Source organism: Mytilus trossulus, chromosome 6 (assembly GCF_036588685.1).
Source record: "Mytilus trossulus isolate FHL-02 chromosome 6, PNRI_Mtr1.1.1.hap1, whole genome shotgun sequence".
In the NCBI taxonomy this organism is placed as follows: Eukaryota; Metazoa; Mollusca; class Bivalvia; order Mytilida; family Mytilidae; genus Mytilus; species Mytilus trossulus.
In genome coordinates this window covers 68,269,127-68,296,503 of record NC_086378.1, presented here as the reverse complement: position 1 = coordinate 68,296,503, position 27,377 = coordinate 68,269,127, and the positions used below count along the sequence as shown (strand labels likewise).

The 27,377-nt window shown below is 30.3% G+C and overlaps 1 protein-coding gene across 4 annotated transcripts in view; it reads right to left on the bottom strand.

Moving 5' to 3' along the window:
* LOC134721732 (protein NDRG3-like) overlaps positions 1–27,317 on the bottom strand; it is a 32,003-nt gene extending 4,686 nt beyond the window's left edge. For 2 of the 4 annotated variants that reach the window (XM_063584916.1, XM_063584914.1), the window contains exons 1-12: positions 27,211–27,317; positions 16,507–16,613; positions 15,817–15,916; positions 14,001–14,121; positions 12,834–12,872; positions 7,211–7,273; positions 6,445–6,505; positions 5,496–5,660; positions 4,662–4,762; positions 4,206–4,271; positions 2,781–2,880; positions 2,219–2,306 (exon numbers count right to left, since the gene is read on the bottom strand). In XM_063584916.1, the coding sequence (XP_063440986.1) occupies positions 2,219–2,306; positions 2,781–2,880; positions 4,206–4,271; positions 4,662–4,762; positions 5,496–5,660; positions 6,445–6,505; positions 7,211–7,273; positions 12,834–12,872; positions 14,001–14,121; positions 15,817–15,916; positions 16,507–16,602 (1,000 nt within the window). In that variant the 5' untranslated portion in view covers positions 16,603–16,613; positions 27,211–27,317. Of the gene's footprint in view, positions 1–2,218; positions 2,307–2,780; positions 2,881–4,205; positions 4,272–4,661; positions 4,763–5,495; positions 5,661–6,444; positions 6,506–7,210; positions 7,274–12,833; positions 12,873–14,000; positions 14,122–15,816; positions 15,917–16,506; positions 16,614–19,301; positions 19,430–27,210 lie in introns of those variants that run through there. The other 2 variants (XM_063584915.1, XM_063584918.1) reach the window with 2 other exon arrangements.
* Positions 27,318–27,377: the final 60 nt, after the last annotated feature.

The window sequence follows — 27,377 nt, the reverse complement described above, 5'->3', positions numbered from 1 at the left end:
TAGCTGGTCCATTTCCGATCTCTATTTACACATTAATGGCTGATGAAGTCCCGGGAAAATTTACAAAAATAAACGATGTTTGACAAGCTATTTGGAACTGAATAGGACATTTTTAATGCAATAAATGGATTACACATTAACCAGAGGCAATTTTCATCACGTTCAAATGAAGCAACATACTTATTTTGCCGCCGAAACTTAGATCGATGTACGCTTCTCTTGTAAACAAGTACTGAAACTTGCAGAAGTGATAAAAAGTTGTCTTTTAATTAAATAATCTGCCTCACACTGTAAAGTCAATGCTTAAATCTTTGTTCTTTAGAAAATGAATTGTTTATGTCTAAATTGCCATCATGATCAATTCATGATCAATGTTTCATCAACTAGGAAAAAATTGAAAATTTTTGAAAATATTATTTTTGATAATTTTGAAGTAGCCGGCGCCAAAGCAGAAATAACCGGCACATTTCGCCGGTTGCCCGCTTCTAATGACATCCCTGCATGTTCTATTTATGCCATAGTAAGCTTTAAATCTCCAAAGTCTTTTCATGTTAAAAGATCACATCCAAAAGATAAACCGTTTTTTATGTCAGGTTGTTGTCTTTTTTGACACATTCCCCATATCTATTAATTTCATGAATTTATTAAGCCTGAGAACATGACATACCATTACAAACCTAATTGGTTTTCTTTTAATTTAAAACTAGAGGCTCTAAAGAGCCTGTGTCGCTCACCTTGGTCTATGTGAATATTAAACAAAGGACGCAGATTGATTCATGACAAAATTGTGTTTTGGTGATGGTGATGTGTTTGTACATCTTAATTTACTGAACATTCTAGTTGCTTACAATTATCTCTATCTATAATTAACTTGGCCCAGTAGTTTCAGAGGAGAAGATTTTTGTAAAACATTACTAACATTTACGAAAAATGGTTAAAAATTGACTATAAAGGGCAATAACTCCTAAATGGGTCAACTGACCATTTCGGTCATGTGACTTATTTGTAAATCTTACTTTGCTGAACATTATTGCTGTTTACAGTTTATCTCTATCTATAATAATATTCAAGATAATAACCAAAAACAGCAAAATTTCCTTAAAATTACTAATTCAGGGGCAGCAACCCAACAATGGGCTGTCCGATTCATCTGAAAATTTCAGGGCAGATAGATCTTTACCTGATGAACAATTTAACACCTGTAAGATTTGCTCTAAATGCTTTGGTTTTTGAGTTATAAGCCAAAAACTGCATTTTACCCCTATGTTCTATTTTTAGCCATGGCGGCCATCTTGGTTGGTTGGGTGGGTCACCGGACACAATTTTTAAACTAGATACCCCAATGATGATTGTGGCCAAGTTTGGTTTAATTTAACCCAGCAGTTTCAGAAGAGAAGATTTTTGTAAAACATAACTAAGATTTACGAAAAATGGTAAAAAATTGACTATAAAGGGTAATAACTCCTAAACGGGTCAACTGACCATTTTGGTCATGTTGACTTATTTGTAAATCTTACTTTGCTAAACATTATTGCTGTTTACAGTTTATCTCTATCTATAATAATATTTAAGATAATAACCAAAAAACAGCAAAATTTCCTTAAAATTACTAATTCAGGGGCAGCAACCCAGCAATAGATTGTCCGATTCATCTGAAAATTTCAGGGCAGATAGATCTTGACCTGATTAACAATTTTACCCCATGTCAGATTTGCTCTAAATGCTTTGGTTTTTGAGTTATAAGCCAACAACTGCATTTTACCCCTATTTTCTATTTTTAGCCATGGCAGCCATCTTGGTTGGTTGGGCGGGTCACCGGACACAATTTTTAAACTAGATACCCCAATGATGATTGTGGCCAAGTTTGGTTTAATTTGGCCCAGCAGTTTCAGAGGAGAAGATTTTTGTAAAAGTTAACGACGCCAGACGCCGGACGCCGGACGACGCCGGACGCCAAGTGATGAGAAAAGCTCAAAAAAGTATTATAATGACACATATCCTCACATATTGGACTCTAGTACATCATAAATATATAAAATGACCCTGCAATTTCCTTATCATTTGCCATATTTCTAGTCCACCCCATTCTTTAACTACACTAGAATATACTGCTTTCCATACAAATTTTAAATTCCCCACATAAAAGCATTGCAATTATTTCTGTATATATTTATTCTCATTCACTTTACATAGAGTAGTATTGCATCTAAGTACTAACCATATCCCATGCCTTGTAAGAATAATCTGAAAGCTTCACACACTTTCCCTGGCTGTTCTTCTAATGGCATACCTCCACAATCCGCGATCTAAAATGTCAAAGATAGACTTTTTATGATATTGAGGTAAAAACAATAAAAAGTTTATAAAATACAGAAGTGTCTTAAAGGGATAATAATCATGATAATCTTTAGAAAGTTTATTAAATACTGTAAATTAAGAAATTATTGAGAGGTTTTTATTAATGCAAATGGGTGGGTATCACATTAATAAAAACCTGCATTTTGATAACTTGAACATAAATTTGTATATAGACATTTTTCAAATTTGCAATAATTTAACTGGCTATTTTGTCGATTCTTATAAAATCACATTAATAAATGCACACAATAATTTCCAAATTGACTGATTTGTTATGAGTGTCACTGATGAGTCTTTTGTAGACGAAACACCCATCTGGCGTACTGAATTATAATCCTGGTACCTTTGATAAATTTTTTACAGCACAGAATTTTTTTTTTCTTATCACTATTTTGATCAAAAATTTGACAAGACAAACTTACTTTCATAAAATCTGTCTCCTGTGGATCCATTCTTCCATTCATATCAGTGACTTGGTCAATGTGTGGTGAATCATCTCCAACAAGTAAAATACTTCTACATCTACAAACAAATATAGGTTGGAGGTGGTTAATATAAAGTTAATATATTTACAATACAAAGGAGGAAGGTCCTTACTTTCTTTTTCATACCCAGACTTTTTTTACATGTGTAGCGGGTTATTTTATATAATAGACAGAACAAACATAACAGTCATTCCTTATAATTTAATTCAAAATTCGATTATACATGTTATAAACCGGAGTAAATCTTAAAAAATGTTCATGTCTATAAGCTGATTGACAAAACACTGTCAGCCTATCAGAAGACATTGTACGTTCAAAATCAAATTATATAAAGATAAAAGAAAAATCAGAGCAGGTCCGAGAACACAATTAATTCGTAGTGCATTTCTTTTAGAACATAAATGAAAATTAAAAAAATCCTACCTGCGCTTTCTTAAAGAAACTTTAACAGTGTGTTGTACTACTTTTGGGACAAATTATAACAAAATTATAGAAAACTTCATCGTCTCTAACTCAAAATATGGACAATTTTATGTTTAGGGCGTCTTGAAATCCTTTGACAGCTTCGGAAGTGCTCATTTTCAACCTTTTTCAGCTGGACCAAATCACTACTTTCCTTTAAAATTCTGGACACAAATATTTTTACAGTGTAGTTTTATCCCCCTTCTTGCAATTTGAGGCATTAAACTAGGAGAAATAAATTTGGAAGGGGTATAAAAAATAAATGGCAAGTAACCCACTGTCAACACTAGGGACTATATTTGTGAACAATGAAAATCAAGAGACGACAATGGTGGTCTCGGACCAGCATAACTGATAAGCATTATAAATGAAATTTTATATACTTCAATGTTAAATATTATATTATCTATCAGTAGAATTAGCGACTTTTGAAAATCCTCGTTAAATTTAACACTTACTTGTTTAATTACAAAATATTATAAATTATTATAAATTAAGGAATGTATCTCCCTCATGCAAAGCTCTGATTCCTTTCACGGATTTGGCTATACTTTTTGGACATTTTGGATTATAGCTCTTCATCTTCTATATAAGCTTTGAATTTTCAAATATTTTGGCCACAAGCATCACTGTAGAGACATGTATTGTCGAAATGCGCATCTGGTGCAAGAAAATTGGTACCGTTAATTTTATTTTATTCTGGATATTCAGTAGACTTTTTGTTTCTTTTTAACCGCCATTTATATTTCAAAACAAGCAACTAGTAATTATTTTTTGATTGTCAAGTACCTTCAACTTTTTAGAGATTGTTTGACCGAACATATTGCACACTTTCATAAAATTTCTAAAATATTTTCTGGGTTTAAAGCTGACAGTATTTGCCCTCCATAAATAACTTACTTGATAGTCCTGGCATGTGGCCTTTTGATGGGATCAAGTTCTCTAACAATTCCAAGATCCCTACGTCTAAAAATAAATAAAATATATATGTACCAGGTATATAAATATATTTTATCTTAAAAGTGATCTAGTGAATAAACTGATGTTAACAGTAAAAAAAATTGAGAATGGAAATGGGGTATGTGTCAAAGAGACAACAACCCGACCATAGAGTAGACAACAGCAGAAGGCCACCAACAGGTCTTCAATGCAGTATATATTTGTTTCTATATTTTTGCATTATTTTATAATGCAATCTGAAATAAAACCGCCTTACAACCCTCAAAATGTAATAGTGTTACAGCCCTAAATTTAAAGTGTCTAAATTAAAGAAGATCAATTTATACACAATATGCATTTTTTTCTCTTCTTTAAACCTAGCACCTGATTTAGAATAACTTAAAATGAACAACTTACTTGAGGTATGATTCAATGAACAATGAGAGATTCTGTGGATTGATGGATTTGACATATTCTCTGAAAACATGGACTAAGTCTTGGTTTTCATATTTTGTCTTCTGTAAAATAAAAATATTCAATAATTAGAAATTTGGGCATTTCAAGAAACTTTCTACAGAATTGTAGTGAATATCAAAACATCATTTTTTTCGTCTGTATTGTAAAAAAAATTCAAAGAGAATGTGTCCATTGGAGACAGATGATACCCCTGCTCCAAAACGTTATAAAGGGACATAACTGAGGGGATTACAGAAGAACGAACAAAATGCATAAATTTTTTTTTTTAGATAGAAGTTAAATTAAATATTGGATTGTCAATAAAGCATCGATTGTAGTTGATTAAACTCATATTCTGGACAATGGGAGATAACTCCAATTTTTAAAGATGACTTTAACAATGAATTCATTTATATTTATAGAAAAATTATAAGAATCCTGTACCTTGCAAAAGTTATGTAATTTTCTTTACAAGTGTAACATCGATTTGTGACTTGAATATCTATCCACATATATTTACATTGATAAATTTGTGTAAATGTTCATAGATAGAATGTAAAGAATTTTATGATCAATGCACTATATTTTGTGTATCAAAAAGGTAGCGATAAGTCTTGGAAGATTTAGATATCATGTCAGTAACATAGGGATTTGATTGCATTTCATGCAGTCTTTACCCCAAAAAAAAAATCATTTTAGTTATAAATAGCCACCAAAATTTTAATATGGTCATGACTGATGTTTACTGTGCTTTAAATGTTTTAAGAATATGTAAATATGCAAGCTGATACTCACATATCCAAACCAGTGCCACAGCAGGTAATCTTCAGTAAAATTGGTCATCTGACCACTCCACAGATACCAGGAATTTAACTTCTGGTATCCCCACTCTATCCATCCTGCTTTACCAACTGTACTGTTAATCAATACCAATGAATCTACATTTTCTGGATGTTCAAGCTAAAAAAAAATAATAATTTAGAACATGACACTTCATCAACTAGTTAAAACATTAAAAATATTTTTTTTGTTGTGGGGGGGGGGGTGAAGTGGACTGAGTCAACTAGTAAATTGTAAACTTAAGAAAAACAAGTGAAACTGCGAGCTACTGCTCACTGATGATACCCCAGCCGCAAGTGGATAATATAAATAGTGTAAAAATATGCAAGTGTTCGGTAAACAGTAAGTTGTTGAGTGATGAATCTGAAAACGCATCACACGGTATAGCTGACTTAAATAAATCCTGAAACCAAATTTCAGAAATCCTTGTATTGTAGTTCCTGAGAAAAATGTGACGAAAATTTTCAACTTGGCTATCATGTGTAAAATCATACAAGTGTTCGGTAAACAGGAAGTTGTCAATTGATCAATCTGAAAACGCATCACACGGTATAGCTGACTTAGATAAACCCTGAAACCAAATTTCAGAAATCCTTGTATTGTAGTTCCTGAGAAAAATGCGACGAAAAATATTAATGGGACGGACAGACTGACTGAAGGACAGACAGAGGTAAAATAGTATACCCCCCTTTTTTAAAGCGGGGGTATAAAAAGGTTTCATAAAAATCATTTGTTTATCTTTGGTAATAAAATACTATAGATTGATCACTTTTCATTCTCTCTTTTTTATCACCATAAAAAGTTTTTCTTGTTATTACATAATGCTATTATAATATCCGTATTTCTAGACACTTAAAAACATTTTAAAGGTTATTTATTTATCTGAAATTAGTTTACTACTTACAGCATATTCTGAAAGAATGTAAGCTCCTGCCCCAACTCCAAACCCAATAAACCTCTTGATACTGAAATAAGTATAGACATTACAAAAACATGTATCTTAATATGGAAATAAATAAATCATAATAAGGAGTCACAATATAATTGTCAATCAGACAGGCACTTACCAAATACAAAAATTTGTAAGGGTTCAGCGGAACCCAGTGTCTTGTCTTCTTTTGCTGTTGTCTATAGTTTCAATGTGGTAGTTTGAATGTATTTACTCATAGTGGATTCGGAAACAAGTTTTGCAACTTATATAAATCCCTTTCCACTTTGCGGTTGCAAGTGCTGCCTTGTAGTGGCATAAGCCTGCTCGTTTTCGAAATCTACAAGGGTGTCTTTAATGTGCAAGAGATATGGCTCTCTCTTAACACGGGTCAGCCATTTATCGTCCCCTTCCGACTGTCTATCATCATTCAATGTTGTAGTGGGAATGCACATAATAGATTTACAGTTGATGAAACAAAACGTTTGAAATGTATGAAAAAGTTTATGTCAAGTCAAATAGAGGCCCGAAGTAACAAACAATAGGTGAAACAGTTTTGACCTTAGACTGTAGATGCTGCTTCATAGCAGAGAAGGAGCAGATACCTATTTTCAACTCTTTGGTTTGACCAGGGTAGGGATTACAACCTCAAACATTCACAGTGAAAGTTCTAAGTCGCAAGTACAGTCAAGGAGAAGAGCACTTAGAATCAAGTTTGTTTTTATTTGAAATTATACCTTACCTGTAATGATCAACAATATGTTGTATGCCTTCTGCCAGGTGCTCCATAGAAGGGTAGACAAATCTGTTAAAAATAAAATCATGTATTCATTATAAATATTAAGTTTATGACTTAAAAAATAAACAAACTTGTATAATTGATTAATTGAAAACAAATATTAATGTAGTTTTGTACAAAAATCTTGAACTAAAAGAAGAACATCAAATCTAAACGACATGTGCTAGATCCTATAGTTGATAACCTCTACATCATTTTGTCTTTGGTGGGGAGCAGTCTTATTGGCAATTATACCACATCAACAGTAAATCCATCATTTTAAAAAGATACTACATGAACAAATTTTTTTCTTAAGGGGGCTCCTGGGTATAAATGATTTTTTTTTTCTAATACATGTATAGGATTTTGCTATATTTTTTCATAAATGAACTTTATCATATACTTAAAAGAAAAATGAAATAAAAAAATGGGGTCACCGTCCATTTAAGCTAAAATCTGCCTCTGGAAAAAGCATACATTTTTGTTAATGTCCTTTTTTTCTGTTGAACTAATAGGAGAAAAAGAGGAAATATCGAAATAAAAAAATAACCTAATATAAGAAATCGCTTAAATTTTACAATAATTTAGTTTATGTACAGCTTATTTGAAAACAATAATAAAAAATATAGGTCACCGATGAGTTAAAAAAGATATTTCAAATTTAAGGCCAAACCAGATGCTCCGCAGGGCGTAGCTTTATACGACCGCAGAGGTTGAACCCTGAACGGTTGGGGCAAGTATGGACACAACATTCAAGCTGGATTCAGCTCTAAATTTGGATTGTGATTAAATAGTTGACACAGCATAGGTTTCTGACACAGAATGAATGCGTTCTAATGAAATTAAAATTTTTGTTTTCTTTTAGAGCAATTCACTATGCTGTTGAATATTATTCCTCTCAAAAAAATGTTTGAAGAAATTTTCTTTTTATTTATGAAATTTCAAATGAGAAAATTGAACCCAATTTTTTTAATCACATCCCCCTTTCCCTTATTCCAAAACTAATCTCAATTAAATTTTCTAATGGAGTTTGCAACAATTACTACTCATTTAAATACATCATAAAATATTAAGATGTAAAAAAACTGCTTGTTATCACTGAATAGTAAAGATTATTTTAATTTATCAGTTGGTAGTAAAAAGTGAATATACATTGTATATTGTATATAGAACAAAGATTTAAGTTGATTCTGGACAAAGAAAGATAACTCCAAATAAAAAAAATTCTTACAATTAGATATTTCTTGCTTACTATTCTGGACAAAGAAAGATAACTCTAATTAAAAACAAAATTGCTATTTCACAATATTTTGCAATAAGATATTTCTTGCCATTGCGCAATACTGTGCAATTGAAAAGACTTGCTATTGCACAAAACTTAATATAATAATTTTAGATCCTGATTTGGACCAACTTGAAAACTGGGCCCAGAATCAAAAATCTAAGTACATATTTTGATTCAGCATATCAAAGAACCCCAAGATTTCAATTTTTGTTAAAATCAAACTAAGTTTAATTTTGGACCCTTTGGACTTTAATGTAGACCAATTTGAAAACAAGACCAAAAAAGAGGAATCTACATACACAGTTAGATTTGGCATATCAAAGAACCCCATTTATTCAATTTTTGATGAAGTCAAACAAAGTTTAATTTTGGACCCCGATTTGGACCAACTTGAAAACTGGGCCGATAATCAAGAATCTAAGTACATTTTTAGATTCAGCATATCAAAGAACCCAACCGATAATTTTTTTGTCAAAATCAAATGAAGTTTAATTTTGGACCCTTTGGACCTTAATGTAGACCAATTTGAAAACCGGACCAAAAGTTAAAAATCTACATACACAGTTAGATTCAGCATATCAAAGAACCCCAATTATTCAATTTTGATGAAATCAAACAAAGTTTAATTTTGGACTCTTTGGGCCCCTTATTCCTAAACTGTTTGGACCAAAACTCCCAAAATCATTACCAACCTTCCTTTTATGGTCATAAACCTTGTTTTTAAATTTCATAGATTTCTATTTACTTATACTAAAGTTATGGTGCGAAAACCAAGAAAAATGCTTATTTGGGTCCCTTTTTGGTCCGTTATTCCTAAACTGTTGGGACCTAAACTCCCAAAATCAATACCAACCTTCCTTATGTGGTCATAAACATTGTGTATAAATTTCATTATTTTCTATTTACTTAAACTAAAGTTATTGTGCGAAAACCAAGAATAATGCTTATTTGGACCCTTTTTTGGCCCCTAATTCCTACACTATTGAAACCAAAACTCCCAAAATCAATCCCAACCTTTCTTTTGTGGTCATAAACCTTGTGTCAAAATTTCATAGATTTCTATTAACTTAAACTAAAGTTATAGTGCGAAAACCAAGAAAATGCTTATTTAGGCCCTTTTTGGCCCCTTATTCCTAAAATGTTGGGACCAAAACTCCCAAAATCAATACCAACTTTCCTTTTGTGGTCATAAACCTTGTGATAAAATTTTATAGATTTATATTCACTTTTACTAAAGTTAGAGTGCGAAAACTAAAAGTATTCGGACGACGACGACGACGCCAACGTGATAGCAATATACGACGAAAATTTTTTAAAAATTTGCGGTCGTATAAAAATGGCATTTTCTCACCAAAGGGAGATAATTTGGAGCTTTTTCAAGTTTTAAAGTCATCTGGGGCCAAACCAAATATTTTTTGTGGGTTGTTTTTTGTACCATATTATAAAGTAACAACTAATAGTGTAATAAATAAAATTTGTAATTAAAAAATAAAGGTTTAATTTTTTGCTAAAATTTTTGTACCCAGGAGCCTCCTTAAATAATACCATTAATCTTCATGTGAATTAACTGATTTACTCTGAGATTTTTAAAAACAAAGGTATCAAAATAATTGCTGATTAATTGAGTATCTTTTATCTATTTCAAAATTAACAAAGTCTTCTTAATAGCAGAATCCTAATCAAATTCATTTTTGTAACTACTAGAAAATAACACTTCAGGGAATACTTGTTACAAATCTCAATGATTGCTTCAGTTAGCTAGCAATAAGAGAATCTAACTGGGCATATGGGTTAAATTATAAAATTCAGCCTCAAATTGGCTTGAAAATAGGTTATATCAAAAGAACATAGTTGGAAATTGTGTAATTTTAAATGTGTCTTACTATTAATCATTCTTATAGAAAATTAAAATGAGAAGTGAATAATGAAGTTTAAATTAGCAACATTAAAGTCTATTCACAATGAAGTACATGTATTGGTCATGTGATCTACACATTAAGGCATGTAATCAGTTTCTCCTGGATGTTTCAGAACTCATAATTATAACAAATATTTTAGTTTTGACTTACATATGAACCTGAAATAAAGATATCACATCACACTATGTCATTTGTTTTAGGAAAATAAGTTTAACATTTTTACAGTTTTTAAACAATGAAAATGACTTAAAACAAGTTATACAGAATAAAACAATATAGAAATAAAAAAAGAATAATAATAGTTTTATAAAATGTCATTTACATTATTGGCTGACAACTCAGGAACAAGTATTTGCGTAAAACACAAAGACAAAGGAATCTAAATGTACTGACTTTTTTCAAAGTTTTAAAATGAATAGAAATAAATTTACTTTAAATGTACATGTGTATCAACTGTTTTCAGAGTTTTAAAATGAATGAAATTTTCCAATACAGATCTATGAATGTAGGCACAGAAAACTATCTATATAGACTAAGATGAATACTTATTCAACTATATTTTTTCCATGCACACTGGCAAGTTTGGAAGAAACTAAAAAAGAAGCAAAGCACCCCTTTACAAAAACATGAACTAGACCCATGCAGGTTTCCAGAATCTGTCTATGCAATTTGGCTTAAATATATAATAGAAGAATCGGAATTCATATTTTAAGTGGATTTTAGAAACCTTTTAAATTACAAATATATCAATGATTTTTGTCATGTTTTATAATGACAAATAAAATTAAGTGTATTCAACTACAGTTGTAAATAAATAAACTTGGAAAAAATAAAATCATTAAAGGAGTGCTTTAACTGATTCATAAAACCCACTTCCTCTTTTTAGCTTGTCCTATTTGCTTATATGATGCAAGTTAAATAACGTTTTTAGAAATTATTCAAAATAACTTTGAAGTCACAATAAAATCATAGAGTAAAGCACATTCACAATGCACCAGTTATGTGCGATAAGTTAATTTTGAGGAAACTTAATCATGTTTGATCTTGTTGCAATTAACAATAAGAAACATGATGAAGCTCACTGTCTAGATTCAAGGATTTGGTTCAATGCATACATCATAAAAACATATTAACATTTCTCTCTGATTAAATATGAAGTGCATACATTTTTCCAAATAATTTAAATACATGGTTGTTTTAATGTCCCTACTACATGTACCTGCTTGTTATTGCATGAATGTAGATCACACGTAAAGGGGGCTTTGATTCTTAACTTTTCTAGTACAATTGGCAAAACAACATCTAAAAACTATCTATGTAAATAAGGTAGGTAGAAAGTGATTACAGAAGAAAACATTAAAATAAAAGGAAATAAGAAAATGTAATGTGAGTATGCATGGAGGAAAAATGTATTTCAGTTATTTGCAAAGGCATTTGGTAGAAGAAAAAAGTTATAGAGAGAAAAAAATATATAACTGTATAAGTTGTATAAAATGATTAAAAAAGCTCAAGAAAAAGTAATGAAAAAAATAACTCAAAACAAAATGAAGAAAATGACTCAACGAAATTAAGAAAGGGAGATAATAAAAATATTTTCCTGAAATAAAATCTTAAGAATTCAATTATGCAACAAGTTCATAATAACTATAATCATAATAATCAAACTTTTACAAATAGAAAAGTGTTGTAAAAATAAACTAAATTAATCTGTGTGTAACATTACTAATTTAAACCAAAAGACTTACAAAAAACAACATCAAACTTACTCAAAGAGGGAGTCATTTCTAGAGGAGTCAAACTTGTTTACCACAGTGGTCAGTCTGTGGTCAAGTTTAGAGAAAAAAGAGAAAAAGTTAATACAGATTCTTATGAAGAAAAAAAACAAACAGTAAATTTCCTGAAAGAAAAATTTCAGATTAGTTCATAAAGAACCAAAACTCCGTTGCATAAAAGAATGCTAAATAATATTTTCTAAAGAAAACAAATACTAAAATTATCTCCCTTAAAAAGGACAAAAAGTGCAATGGAAAAGTTGCAAAACATAAAAAAAGAAGAAAAAAAAGCTGGTGAATGGTATGAATAAAAGAGAAAGGGCTAATTGCTACTGGCACTTTTATATGAGTTAACATATTTTTCTTATTTTGTAAAGGCATATTTTTTTAATATTTTTTTTGTATGCTTTAAACCCCAGATAGTTGCCTTTTAACAGACAACTAAATGAGTAAATTCTTTCAATGTTGAAACAATATCAACCGATGAAGATATCAGAACAGAAAAGTTCCAAAGATCATTTGTATCAATACATCAACTCAATATAAAAGAGCCTTTATGAAATTGTGTTAATAAGCACACACAAATAGCTACGGTAAGCTGGCCAACATACCTGTTACCGAGTGACTCAGGATTGCCTAAGGCATCATGCCTAACCATAACAAAAATATAGAATACAAGCTTAGCTTTGTCAAATCAACATTGAATTCTTTTGTTCAAATCAAATCTGTTCAACCTTTAATAAATAGTTTTAAGAGTAGATTTACTAGGGAAAAAAAAGATTCAACTGAGGGCTTAAAGGATATTTTTCTATCATTACATGCTAAAGACTTATCACTAAATTTATATCAAGAAGAAAAGAACATGGAATAAAAAAGGGGGAGATATAGTATGAATGTGAAAAAAAATGATAACAAATTTAACCTATTACTCTTTCAATGGGAGGTAACTCTAAGAAACCATATAAATTCAACAGATTTCATTAATTATCATCCTTCATTATACTAAATAATGTTTTTTTTAGATCACCTACAAAATATAAACAATTTACAAACAGTTTGATTTGAACGCTAAGTACATTTTTTACAAATAAAAGACACTGCGCATTAAAAAATCATTCTGAAAAAATCGTGATCATTAATAATTATGTACAATCTGACAATTTACTGATCAAAATGCAAATGAAAATACTACAAGCTTACACTAAGTAGTAATATGTTATTATTAATTCAACTTTTACTTATATATATTGTGTATATGAATTATGAACCCACATGAAAACATAGAACATGTATATATTATTACAATTTACTCATATTAATATACATGACATTGAAATATTTCAAGAACATCCAGAATACTTTTTTTAAACTTCTTTTTTATATTATTCATTCATAATTAGAAGAAAAAGACTTAACTATCATCAACTTCAATTTTTTTTCATGAAAAATAAGAACAAAATTTTAAACAATATGATAATGTTATATGCTAATGCTGCCTAAAAATTATCCCACTGAATGGTATGTAAACAACTCATCAAAATTAACAATCCAAATACATTTGAATAACATGCAAATATTTTTTTAATGTTAAAATCTCCCTTGTACCAAATTTCTACTTGTCTTTACCCGTTAACTTTTGAACGTTTACTCCTTAATCATTAATGACCCTGGAATTATTTGTTTTAGTTATTTTAGCTCCTGACAACAACATTATATATTATATAATGCACATGCAGAATACCAGCATGCCTATGCATGGCAAGGCAATACAAACTTACTCTGGTTTTAGATGTAGAGATCCTTCTTCCTGTCCAGGAGCATTCACATGATAAACACAGAAATGTCTCAGTATTTGCTGAATATCAGGAAAATTGAAAAACCCTTGGAAACATGTAATATCTACAAAATAAACACAGAAATGTTTCAGTATTTGCTAAATATCAGGAAAATTGAAAAATCCTTGGAAACATGTAATATCTACAAAATAAACACAGAAATGTTTCAGTATTTGCTGAATATCAGGAAAATTGAAAAATCCTTGGAAACATGAAATATCTACAAAATAAACACAGAAATGTTTCAGTATTTGCTGAATATCAGGAAAATTGAAAAATCCTTGGAAACATGAAATATCTACAAAATAAACACAGAAATGTTTCAGTATTTGCTGAATATCAGGAAAATTGAAAAATCCTTGGAAACATGAAATATCTACAAAATAAACACAGAAATGTTTCAGTATTTGCTGAATATCAGGAAAATTGAAAATTCCTTGGAAACATGAAATATATACAAAATAAACACATGATATCACATGATTTTTCAAAAATGCCCCCTCTGCTTCAGCAGGGGCATAAAAACAACATTGGAGCAGGACAGCTTTTAAAACAAATTAAAACAATTTGTGTCATTATATTTTCCTAGTAATCTGCTTTTTAGGTGGGCCTAAGAACATACTATTTGAGATGACACTTTGAGTATGCTAGCATTCCTATTTGTAAATGACTAATTATAACACAGAATTTCACAAACTTTTAAGATGATGACCAGCTATGAAGGCATTAATCATTTCTTGAGTATATTTAAACATCAACATTATTTTGTTTTCAATTCAATTTAATAGCGTATAAGTAAATTTAAAGATTTAGAAAACAGTCAATAATTATATAAGGAAACAATACTTCTTGGGTGTTTAAAAAAACAATATGATAAGGAAAAATTGAAAATGTGGGAATCAAACATCCAGCTATTCACAAATAAAAAAGACAAAAGTGTCAATAATGTTTCCTTTGTTTGAAACTATCAAGACACATATTTTTTTTATTGTCTTTGTATTTCTAAACCCCTTGGGTCATTTATACCTGTTAAATTATAAAACAACTTATTCTGTCAACAGGTGATCATTCTAATTTCAGATAAAATCATCACATAATTTTAGTTTTACAAGTGTAGTTTTGATTGTTTAATATAATGATAAACGATATTAATGTGTTTCAATTCTAATAATATTATAATTATGAATTATATGGAGAGAAAAAATTATAGTGTAGTAATATAATCACGATCAAATATTTATTGAAAAAATAAATTACTTTAAATTTAGAAATTATTGTGTGCATTTATTATTGCAATTTTGTCATTTTAGACTTAAATGCGATTTTAATTTTTACGATTTTGAGAAAAATCCTGTTTAGTTCATATAAAATATTTCAAAATGCGAGTTGAAATTATTGCGTTTAAAACTCTTGTATTTTGCGCAATAATAAAAACCTCGCAAAATTTCTTAATTTACAGTATTGTTATTAGAAGCTAGTAATCTTTACGGATTCCCATTGAAACTCTTATTAAAACATTTAAAATAAGGAGTTATTGTATGATTGTGAGTTTATTTGGTGGGGTATATGTTGCTCATTCTTTAGTTTTCTACGTTATGTTTTGTACACTGCTGTTTGTCTTTTTCTGCCATGGCATGAGTTGATTTTATCTAACTTATGAGTTTTAATAAATTCTAATGTCCAGTTTTGCTTCTCTTTCAGTCAGAGCAATATATAAACCCAATATTGATACATGTTTCTATGAAGATGAAATACTTACGATTTAATCCAATATCATGGAAGGTAAGAATAGCCATCTTTGACCGGTCACCTTGTATAGCAACATGGAAGTTTCCATACGGTGTCTCAACATCATCCTCCTGTAATAAATGGTCATATTTAAAATTTATTGAACTGCAACTCAATCTTTTTAATAAAACAGCTGTGGTGGTTGGGTGTTTGATTTATGAGGAGGTATCTCAAAGTGAGAGGGTTAGCACTATAAAACCAGGTTTGATCCACCATTTTCTACATTTGAAAATGCCTGTACCAACTACCAAGTCAGGAATATGACAGTTCTTGTCAATTCGTTTTTGATGTGTGTTATTATTTGATTTTGCCATGTGATAATGGACTTTCGGAATTGATTTTCCTCTATATTCAGTATTTTTGTGATTTTACTTTTTTTTTATACTTTTTCAATTTGATGACAATTTCTTGTGATCTAAAAATGAAGGAATGTAGGATTATAAAGTCCACAATAACTACAACATATTTTGATGTTGCATTGAACATGTTAAAGATAAAATAATATTTCTATTTCATGTATTTATATTCTTGCCACAAAATTGCCAAGAACAGAATTACTTTTATCCCAGTATCAACTTATAATTATATAACTGTTTTTTTATGTATTAGGAGACTTTGGGTTACTGATAAACTGATCTATACTGAGGTTCTAAGAACTTACTTGAATCAGGATAGAATTGGCATTACTGTTGACCATTCTATGCTGAGGTTCCTGTGACTGGACCGATGTTAATTCTATGTCTGTTAGTTTCTCCATTTTGATTTAATCTGAAACAAAATAAAATATTGTTGAAGAAATCTTGGTCCAATATAATGAATATTTGTAATGGTACATCGGTATTAACAGACCTAAGGCTAATTTCTGTATACATGTTTATAATAAATATGTTTCTTGGTTTTTATGGTTTCACTTATGTACTTACCTGACTATATCAAATAAAATTTATATAGGCTTCTTCTTAAAATATACTAATTTTGTATTCACCATGTTCACAAAATCAAAAAGAAAATTGCAATTTTGCTAAATGCAATACATTGTGAACATTGATGTTTCCAAACACATTACCAGTGCATACTATATAATGAAGTCTTTGTAATTATCATGCCAATAAATTAGAACATGTAAGTGTATACAATTTGATAGGTCCTCATAAATATTACGATATCATTTATATCATTGTTAAAACATTGACACATTAAAAGGAGTATTGTAAATAGCATTATATAGCTGTTCTAACTACTCAATTGGTTAGCCACAGTTCATTTGATCTAGTTGATGGATTAATATATATAAGAACCCTAACATTAGGGTTCTACATACATCATGTTCTAATTTTAGTACCGGTACATTCAAGACCAGACAGTTATTCCAGGTCACTGACATACAACAATGTAAATGACCTCTTGTAACCATTCATTAATAATAGTGGAGGCCTTTGAGGATGAGTAGATATAAACATATGTGTGTGTAAACTAAGTCCAATTTACAGAAAATTGGGTTTTTAGAAACAAAAATAGTTTTTGTCATTTGTCATGTTTCATGTTTCATCTTCAATACATCAGTTTGTACATGGAAGATATGTTTGATGGGGTTTGGAAGATAAACTATTAAACCATAAAGAGAACATTTTCATTAAGCATGTTAATGTTGTGTTACAACTTACATTTTACAAGATTTTTTTTATTAAATTGTTTCTACAATCTGATTTTTGTTATCAAATTGTTTTTACAATTTTCCACTTTAGTCATTGAGACGTCTATAGATGTCTGAGGGTGGCTGTACAAGCATATAGTTATAAAACAAACTTCTTAAAAGGCTGGATAGATAGTTTATAAATAGAATATACATGATATATAGCAGGAATGCCAATAAATTTTTGAAATTACAACAGACCATATATCAACCAACACCTCTCGACTTCTCTCTTTGCCTATCTAATCAAGTAAGATACAGCTGTTCCTTGAATATTGCTGGCAAAAGAAAACTTGAAATAGTGTAGCTAACTGGTTTCATGAAATTTGCATTTAGTATAAATTGAATAAATGTCTGTTCTGGGGTCTTATAATGTACATTGTTTGAAATTTTAAATCGTTTATAAGGATCCCAATTTTGTTGATTTATCCATTTTTGGCATAAAACAAAGTTCTGTTACATAATAATAACATATCATTATGATTTGTTGGATATCAATTTCAAGGATTTTGTGCGAACAGGTAAACCATGATGTTTAATGTTCAAAGAATAAACAAATTTTCTGTAGGCTTACACAAGTATGCAGACTTTGACAAAACAACGAAATCAACATGATCAAATATCCAGAAACTTGTAAATTTTCCTCAATCCATGAAAATGGATGACACGAAAATAAATAAATCCACATTATCTAACATTCATGGTTTTGATCCATGATGACAAAACTTAAGTCAGCTAACATGGCATGGAGTTCTAAAGAAAGGCGCATACTTATAAAACATGGGAAAAGAACATAGTTGACATGGTAAAGAGAAAAGATTTCATGTTATTTTTTGCAGATTCATGTGTATATGTAGTTGGAAATTCGGAAATAAGTTAAAAACATGTAGGTCAAATTCATGACATTCATTTCTATCTTAATTTAATGTTTATATTATTTTTTTAATTATAATACAACGTCATGTTGCCCAATCATAAAATTTAAACATTACATTCTAGAATCACTTCACATAAACATTATTGTATCATGTGTATACTAAGCAATCTTACATATACATGTATAAGAATTCTGACAATTCTGACAATTGTTATTCTCCCTTAATCTTGCATATCTAATTGAAGGGATTTAAAAAAAAAGTCTAAGCATAATTTTTCTGTAGAGTGTCAGAATGTATAATAGTTCAAATTCAAACTGCATTGGACATGTTGGGGGAAATTGTGACCGTGTTTATTTTGTGCATACGATTTGACACAAAATAAATAATAAATTTTGCAATTGTTGTCAAATGTTTGAGCGTAGCCTTATTCCTTTCTCATTTTTTCTAAATGAATGGTTCATGTATTAAAACATAGGTTGCAATATTTTTCAATTAACATGATTAAGCATTGTTAACAAATGCCAAGAAAAGTCATGTGTTTCATGTATTTATATTTTAGTAGAAATTGATTTACTCATTTGAAACATTATACCTATAACAAAGTTCATTAAATTTTACTTAATACTTCTCAAATCGACAAATAAATATTTTTCCACTTATCATGCTTATCTGCTTATATATTACCATTATGGTATTCATTTGTACATTTGTAAAAGATATCAAAATGTCGTTATTATATAATTAAAATTTCATAACTACATGAAGTATGATATATATCAAAAAAAGTTTTATCAAAACAATTTGTAAAAACAAACAATAAAAGATATAAACATTTAAATGTTAAACATTTATATATAATATCAATAATATTTATAAACACTCAACCTTGACTGAAAAATATTCCTTCGAATTCATACACAACCTATACACTCAAGTCAAAAAGGGACAACAGTGCCTAAAACCCCCTAAGAGAAAACATGCATTAAATACAAGGTAAACATGGTCAACAACAAAAATACATAGTAATATTACATAATGTTTTCTGACAGTCCTCAATACTTTTCTTAATGATGACATAAGGCCACCTTAATGTGTTATTTAGTTATTTTATTTTCTAACAGCGTGAAGATAGATGTACATTTCACTCTGACAGCTGTCAATCTGCTATAATTGAATATTAATCATCCTAACTAACTCTACTTTATATGTTTATTGACCTGTAATTAATGCATTTGTTGATATTAAATAAGTGTCATGGAGTAATAATGAATAATTCAATTTTTAAGACTGCTGCATTAATTTCATACGTATATATTCATAAAAAATCATCATGTTCAATATTGTTAAAAAGTATATATATATACCATGTATACTATATATCATGATTTTTCTTTGCTTTGAAAAATAAATTTTACTTAACAACTTCATAAACTTGCATGACTTGTAAAGGGTTCTGTGGAAAGCACCTTATAATTGCTGGTGTCATTGAGCAAGTGTAAGTTGACTTAACTAGAGGCTCTAAAGAGCCTGTGTCGCTCACCTTGGTCTATGTGAATATTAAACAAAGGATGCAGATTGATTCCTGACAAAATTGTGTTTTGGTGATGGTGATGTGTTTGTACATCTTAATTTACTGAATATTCTAGCTGCTTACAATTATCTCTATCTATAATTAACTTGGCCCAGTAGTTTCAGAGGAGAAAATTTTTGTAAAACATTACTAAGATTTACGAAAAATGGTTAAAAATTGACTATAAAGGGCAATAACTCCTAAATGGGTCAACTGACCATTTCGGTCAATTTGACTTATTTGTAAATCTTACTTTGCTGAACATTATTGCTGTTTACATTTTATCTCTATCTATAATAATATTCAAGGTAATTACCAATTCAGGGGCAGCAACCCAACAACGGGTTGTCTGATTCATTACAGGGCAGATAGATCTTGACCTGATGAACAATTTAACACTGATCAGATTTGCTCTAAATGCTTTGGTTTTTGAGTTATAAGCCAAAAACTGCATTTCACCCCTATGTTCTATTTTTAGCCATGGCGGCCATCTTGGAAAGTTGGGCAGGTCACGGGACACAATTTTTAAACTGGATACCCTTATAATGATTATGGCCAAGTTTGGTTTAATTTGGCCCAGCAGTTTCAGAGGAGAAGATTTTTGTAAAAGTTAATGACGCTGGACTGCAGCTTTATATAACATTTATCAAATAAATTTCATTATAGATGAACAGCAGACATTTAAATGGTGTAAAAAACAGAAATTTAGGTCAATCAGTCACAAATTTACTAAAAAAAATTCTTTGAAAATCCTGTTTTTCATTCAAGAAATTGACCGAAAATCGTTGTCGGTTTTTTTGGCACTTTTGCAGTAAGTGCCGTTATTTTGTTAAAGTTTAAAAAATAATCATATTTGTTATAAAATCATAATTTATCGGCATATTTCTTCCATTTCAGTCATCCTTTAAAGTATTTACACCCCAAAATCATAAAACAGCGAAAGTGTGTCCCCGGCGAATATGAGCCCCCCACTCTATGTTATATTTTCATCATTCAAATCTTCTGATAAACATATCGGTAAACAAATTATCCAAATAACTTTCCACGGCTGTGTTTGATAGTAAGACAACTGCATTACCACTGTCACTACTCATATTTCTCTTGAGTCTTGTGTCTAATGTTTAGAATATATATCTTATTATATTTATCCATAATAAGTAAACAAAAACATTGTGAATGTAAGATCTAGATTGATTTGGATGTCAATTTCCTAGTCTGTATGATGTTTCTTTAAAACACACAACTGATTATAATTTTGGTTACAAAATTTAGAAACAAATGCACACAGCTACAGTGTACGTTCTGGTCTCTGTTTTTTTTTAAAAGTACTTTTTTCTTGTAAACTTTTCACAATAGCTGGAAATCAAACGAACGATTTTTTATTTGGTGTGGCCTTAGGCATGCAGATTTGTTACTTATACAGCTAAAAAAGTCATCCTACATTGTTTCTTCTTCATTAGAACGTCTTTGCTCATGCTTATAGAGTTATCATTGTCTGTCCTTTGCAGATGTCTTTGCTAAACATTAAAGTGTAATTTTCATGGACAATGCAAATCTATTTGTCATCTTCAGAATACTGCTCATTTACAAGCCAGTGTTCTCCCTAGGATTTTTGGATAGCACTGTTGGATAAACTTGTCAAAAACATGAAGACAGGTAGAATTATAATAATTTAATGTGAAAATATTTTTAAAACTTTCCAAATTTAAATGACGAAATTGATATAAATACTTTTGTCAATGTGAAAACCATTTCGTAAAATATGAAAATGACGAGAGCTATCAATCATGTCAATATGACTTGAAGTTATTTCCATTGTTCAACAGAGTTGTCACTTTACAGTTTCTATTCGTAATTTAAATTATTCAAGTCTGTATAAATGTACTGAGGTGGTGAAACATTATATTTTACATTGCTCAATAAATTAAGTTTACTTTTTGATCCGATGAATCGTGTAACCGTAAAAACAACATGATTTTATTAGCCAGTTGATTTTTAAATAATGAACAATTAATGCACCAATATTGCTTATTGAGTAAGTCATAAACAATCTAAGTGTGGCAAATTGTCTTTGTTGAACATGTTGAAAGAACACAATGTATGACCTGATGGGACTGTAATATAAACACAAAATCAGGGATCTCCATGGCCTGTTTAACGATGGCGACCCGCCATCGTTCAAATGTCTTGCACCATCGTCAAATGACTTGCGCCATCGTTCAATTGTCTTCCGCCATCGTTCAAAACTGTGGTTGTTTTATAGCCTGACGCCATTTTTGTAGCAATTATAATCAAATGCATGTAATTGCATGACCCTCAGGCTTTTTTATAGTACATGTATAATCCAATATAGTTCTAACGCCTGAGGGATAACCAGATTAAGATCGCTAATCACTTGTACCTGAGCTTGTACAGGTAGATCAACAAACCAGACAGGATAAGATTATCCGAAGATAGACGATTCATTTGTCGAATTATTTAACGAAGTTTCCGCAAATGCTTATGATAATTCAGATTAAATAAATAAATTAATAATCCAGCTACAAAGTTTTAACAAGTCGAACACGTGCGTTTATTTTGGCTTACGCAATCAGCATCCCCCTTTTTAAGAAGTACAAAATAACACGTAAAACAGTAATTATTATTTCATCGCAAATAACTCGAGTACTGCTGTATTGTAACGATAATATAGAATTACTTTAAAAGTTAATTAAAAGTAAAAATATTAATATTTCCTGTAAAGTCTACTAAAGAAATATCCTATCGTAATTCCGAATTCATTTTGTAGTTTACAATAAAATTGATACATCCGCATTTCCGGTTTCTATTCAGACTCAAAAGATGCATGTTGCATAGCATCGATTTGCTAAATAAAGTCATTAAAAACCTTTTCATTGACAGCATTTGCTTTACAAATCTTTTTTGAACAACTCGTTTATGCAAATCAGCCATACCGGTAATGGTTTCATGACTTCTGAATTTTGACATTACCGTGAAAAATAAGCTTCAATGATTTTAACCCCCATAAAGACTAAACAATTACCAAAAATAGCAAGAGAACTACATGGTGACCTTTGTGATAGCTATTTGTCATTCTCGACTAAGGGAAAGGGAGGGGGCTTGAGGGCTTGTCCTTTGAAGAGTTACAAACGGCAATTATTGAAAATATATATACTTCTATATAGTATTTATAATGAAAATTTAAATAGATCTACATATAATTTAAATAAGCAATGAATTTGCATGTTCACCTTTCCTTATGTGGAGGAATGAAATACTTTCGATCGCGCTACACTGTACGGAGTAGATACGGTTTATGATGGTGAAAGTTCCTCCATGGTTCAATTTTCATCCATGGAGATCCCTGAAAATAACAAGTATTTTCTTCATACTTTTTTAGTATGTACGTTTTATTTCAAAGAAAATCATGATAATGGCCTAGGACAAAAACATATACATGTAAGATAATAATTATCTTATTCTAAATGATAATGTCAAATCTTTATCTGTTAAAGAATGGAAAACATTTATTTAATTTTTAATACCGTGATTTCAAAGCACACCTGTGTAACCAAGATCAATTAATATATGTACATACATGTACATGTAGGTAAATTATCTGGGTAATTCAATGATGTTTAGTACATCTGATGAGCAATAAACCAATTATATTAACAGCCATGCGGTGTTGGGAGAGAATCTTTTGAGGACTTTGAGAGTGAAATCTGCAGTACTCTGTGTGATTCCGATAAACATGGAAATGGGAAATAGACAAGATCAAATCGATCTGTTTGAATGGTACTGTACTCCTGACTGTCTATGTCTGTACTTCTAGTGTACAGGCCTAAACTATAGCGATAATCCAAATGGCTGAAATGCTGATGATTTACATGTATATCGCATGTTGTTTGTATGGCTGGATATTGATGATTTATGTGCACAGGCACTTGTTTCTATCCATTGGAAGAACCACTATCAACGTATATTTACGAGAAGGTACCCAACTACCTTTTTCACCTCTCCGCTTAAAACCCTTATTTCTCTGTCAATTCAGTCTCAAATTTTTTGTAACATACACCATTCGATTCATGAAAAGTTTATCTTTCAGATGATATGCATTGTATTTACCCTTAGAGTACCCCTTACCCCCAATACACAAGACTTGTCAATAAATTTTCATGTGATCGTTTTTAGTCCTCCTACAAAATACAACAACAACCGGTTTAAAGCAGAAAGATTTAAAACCGCTTGTGATTGGTCGGTTCATAGTTCATAGGGTCATTCACTCTCTAGACTTTACATTAATCATTTGTGACTCTTTAGATTTATCCTTTACTGTTTTATGCAAATGATCTAAAACGGAAAGTTGTATTTTGTAGGAGGACTAAAAAATGGGGGTAAGGGGTATTCTATTTTATCAATGTGCTGATGGATCGTCGTATGATGTAGATGTAGATGTAGATGAATCAGTGTTTTCCGATAAATAGCAGGACTACGTTAAATAGTATAATCAAAGAGCTGATAGCTCTGAAGTGGAAGAAGGTGAATAAAAAGTAACTTGAATTACCATAAAAGCAGCCCCACTTACCCAGGCTGCTTTGTTCCATTATTGTTAAAATGTATTTTTTTCTTCAAACAAGAAAAGGTCATAAGTACATGGATTCCCCATCCGTACAATCATTTTCTATGTTCAGTTGACTATGAAAATTAGGTAAAATCTTTAATTTGGCAGTAATATTAAGAAGATCATATCAAGAGGAACACATGTGTACTAAGTTTCAAGTTGATTGGATTTCAACTTCATCAAAAACTACCTCGACCTTAAACTTTATAACCAGAAGCAGGACGGACGGACAGACTAGAAAACATATTGCCCATAAATGGAGCATAAAAATAGTAAGACTTGTTACATACCCCCCAACTTTTGAAAGTTCCCATATGGGTTTTTACTGCACAACAACAATTTTAAAGGTTACAATTTTTAGCGACGTATTTTGCAAGATCTGGATTGTCCAGAAAAAGTGTCATATTTGTATGATGAACTTGCATGCCTTTTCCTTAAGTCTGTTTGCATGATTCTAGTTATATATTAAATCGGTAGAAAAAATATACATGAAGCTAGCAGACCAGGGTTTATTTTCCAGATTAAGAATATTAGATGCTTGTTGAAATTTCCAATTTTGAATAATGCACAAAGATGGACCTTTAACAGGTTGGGAACAACACTCCAAATGAGGGTAACTAACTGGAAGATCATCACGACCCACTGTAAAAAATTAGCACAAAAAAAGTCATTTATATTCATATTATTTGATGAAACTTTTCCCCAAGAACTATGCATCTATTAAGTACTGAATGGTCAAAATATCATGTTTTTTATCGACATAAATTTTGTCGTAAATGTAACCAAATGATGTAGAAATTGTGTGTTTTCTTCAAATTTCCATCAAATTGTAATGTTTATAGTTCCTTTATTGCCTCTGTATTTGAATAAAATAAAATAATAAGAAGAATCTGTTTCTTGTTTTGTTTTGTTTTTGACAAATGATTGTTCACTGCTTGCAAATCATTTATGAATCATTAGATTTATATATCTTATCTGTATATATTTTTGTTCATGTCTCCATCTACTTATCATTTGTAAAGGTTTAGACAAATAAGAAAGAAATAAGCTCCACATGTATATTTGCAACATCGTAAATTAATTAAAAAAAATAACATACACTAGCACTAGTACTGCATGGATTTTAAGCATTATGAAAGTCATATTTGTAGAAAGCTTAAAAAGACTTAAAAACAGTGTAAAATGTCTTGCTATTTCTTAGCTTACACAATAAAATCTAATATATACTAACATTTACAAATTTAAATTTCAAAATTTTACTAGGAATTAATCTATCTACTTGACCTTTTATTAGTCTAGTTGCACACATTGTATGTTCACTTCTAGTCAAACAAAATTAATAAAAGTTTTTAACGACCTTGACTTCTAGACAGACAGAAACAAATTTATCATATAAACTTAAATGTAATCCTTGAAAGGAGGTCTAGATTGCTAAAATAATTTATTAATTTTTATTTTTTTATTTGTCCAAAATCATTTAAATTCATTTAATCAACATCATTTTATGATTATTTGATTAAAATATTAATCATTTATAGTCTTTTTACAATTTACATTTTTGAAAGCAAAATAACTGAAAACAGGCTAAAACAAAGGGAAGTAACAAAAAAGTATTTCAATATTCCCAATACACATCGTTTTGATAACACAACGGCAGTTAGCCGGAGGTAAACATCGTTGATTACCAGTATGTTTGACACCCAAGCTGTCAAGTGAAGCCATATAATTATACATCTTCTTTGATGTTCAGGTAAAATTTAACACAGGTGTCAATTACACCCGTACAGTAGTAAGAAATGATCAAATATTCATTCATGAAATATTTCATACACGGGAGTTTTTTCTCCTAAACGGGAGGACGGGAGGAGACCCATGAAAACGGGAGATTTGCACTCCCGTCGGGAGGTTCACATGTATGTAATACGAAGGGCATCTAATTCACATGACAAAGGAAAACCATGAATAAAGACAACACTTTATATATCCTTTTTATTTATATAAAAACAAAATCTTCTTGTCTGCAGGATTGCAAATTCGTAACTTCAAGGGCGAACTTGCAAACAGGGCGAGTTGTCCCGATACCAAATACGCATGCGTAATACAAATATCTACAGTTAAAACATCCTGTTACAAGTAAACAAATAACGTTCATGTGGATGAGATGAAATCTAATAATTTACATAAATAAAAGGGTCATATTTACGATAGTGATTGTTTTACAATCATAATTTACAAATTAAATGATTCAGATGCCTAATCATGTGTAAAAATCGGTGTCAGGAATCTTAAGTTGTTTTGAAATTGTAATACACGAAATGAATGCGGCATACGGAGACTCAATGCCAAGGGTCGGCCCCTTAAGTCTTCAGAAGACTTGACGTCTTCTTCCACTAATAAAATTGTATAAATTATGGACAAAACCAGATTTGATAGACATTAGAATTGTCTTTTGCGCATTTCATGATTTTAAAACAGCATCATCCTGCATAAAATTTACCTATTAAAATATTACATGCAAGCAGGTTATAGTTAAAATTATGTTTTTCTAAAAAGCGATATATTGGAAATGTAATTTTTTCCATGTATTATGCGATTCTTACCCTTAAGAGAACAATGTGTCAAATTATTTGTCCTCTGAAAATTTATGATTCACAATCACCTTCACCTTTACCACAATATTTCGCAACGTTGTTAAGTTGGTTTTGATTGGACAATAATAGACGGAAATCACCAATGAAAATGCCCTTTTTATATTTTATGGATAAAG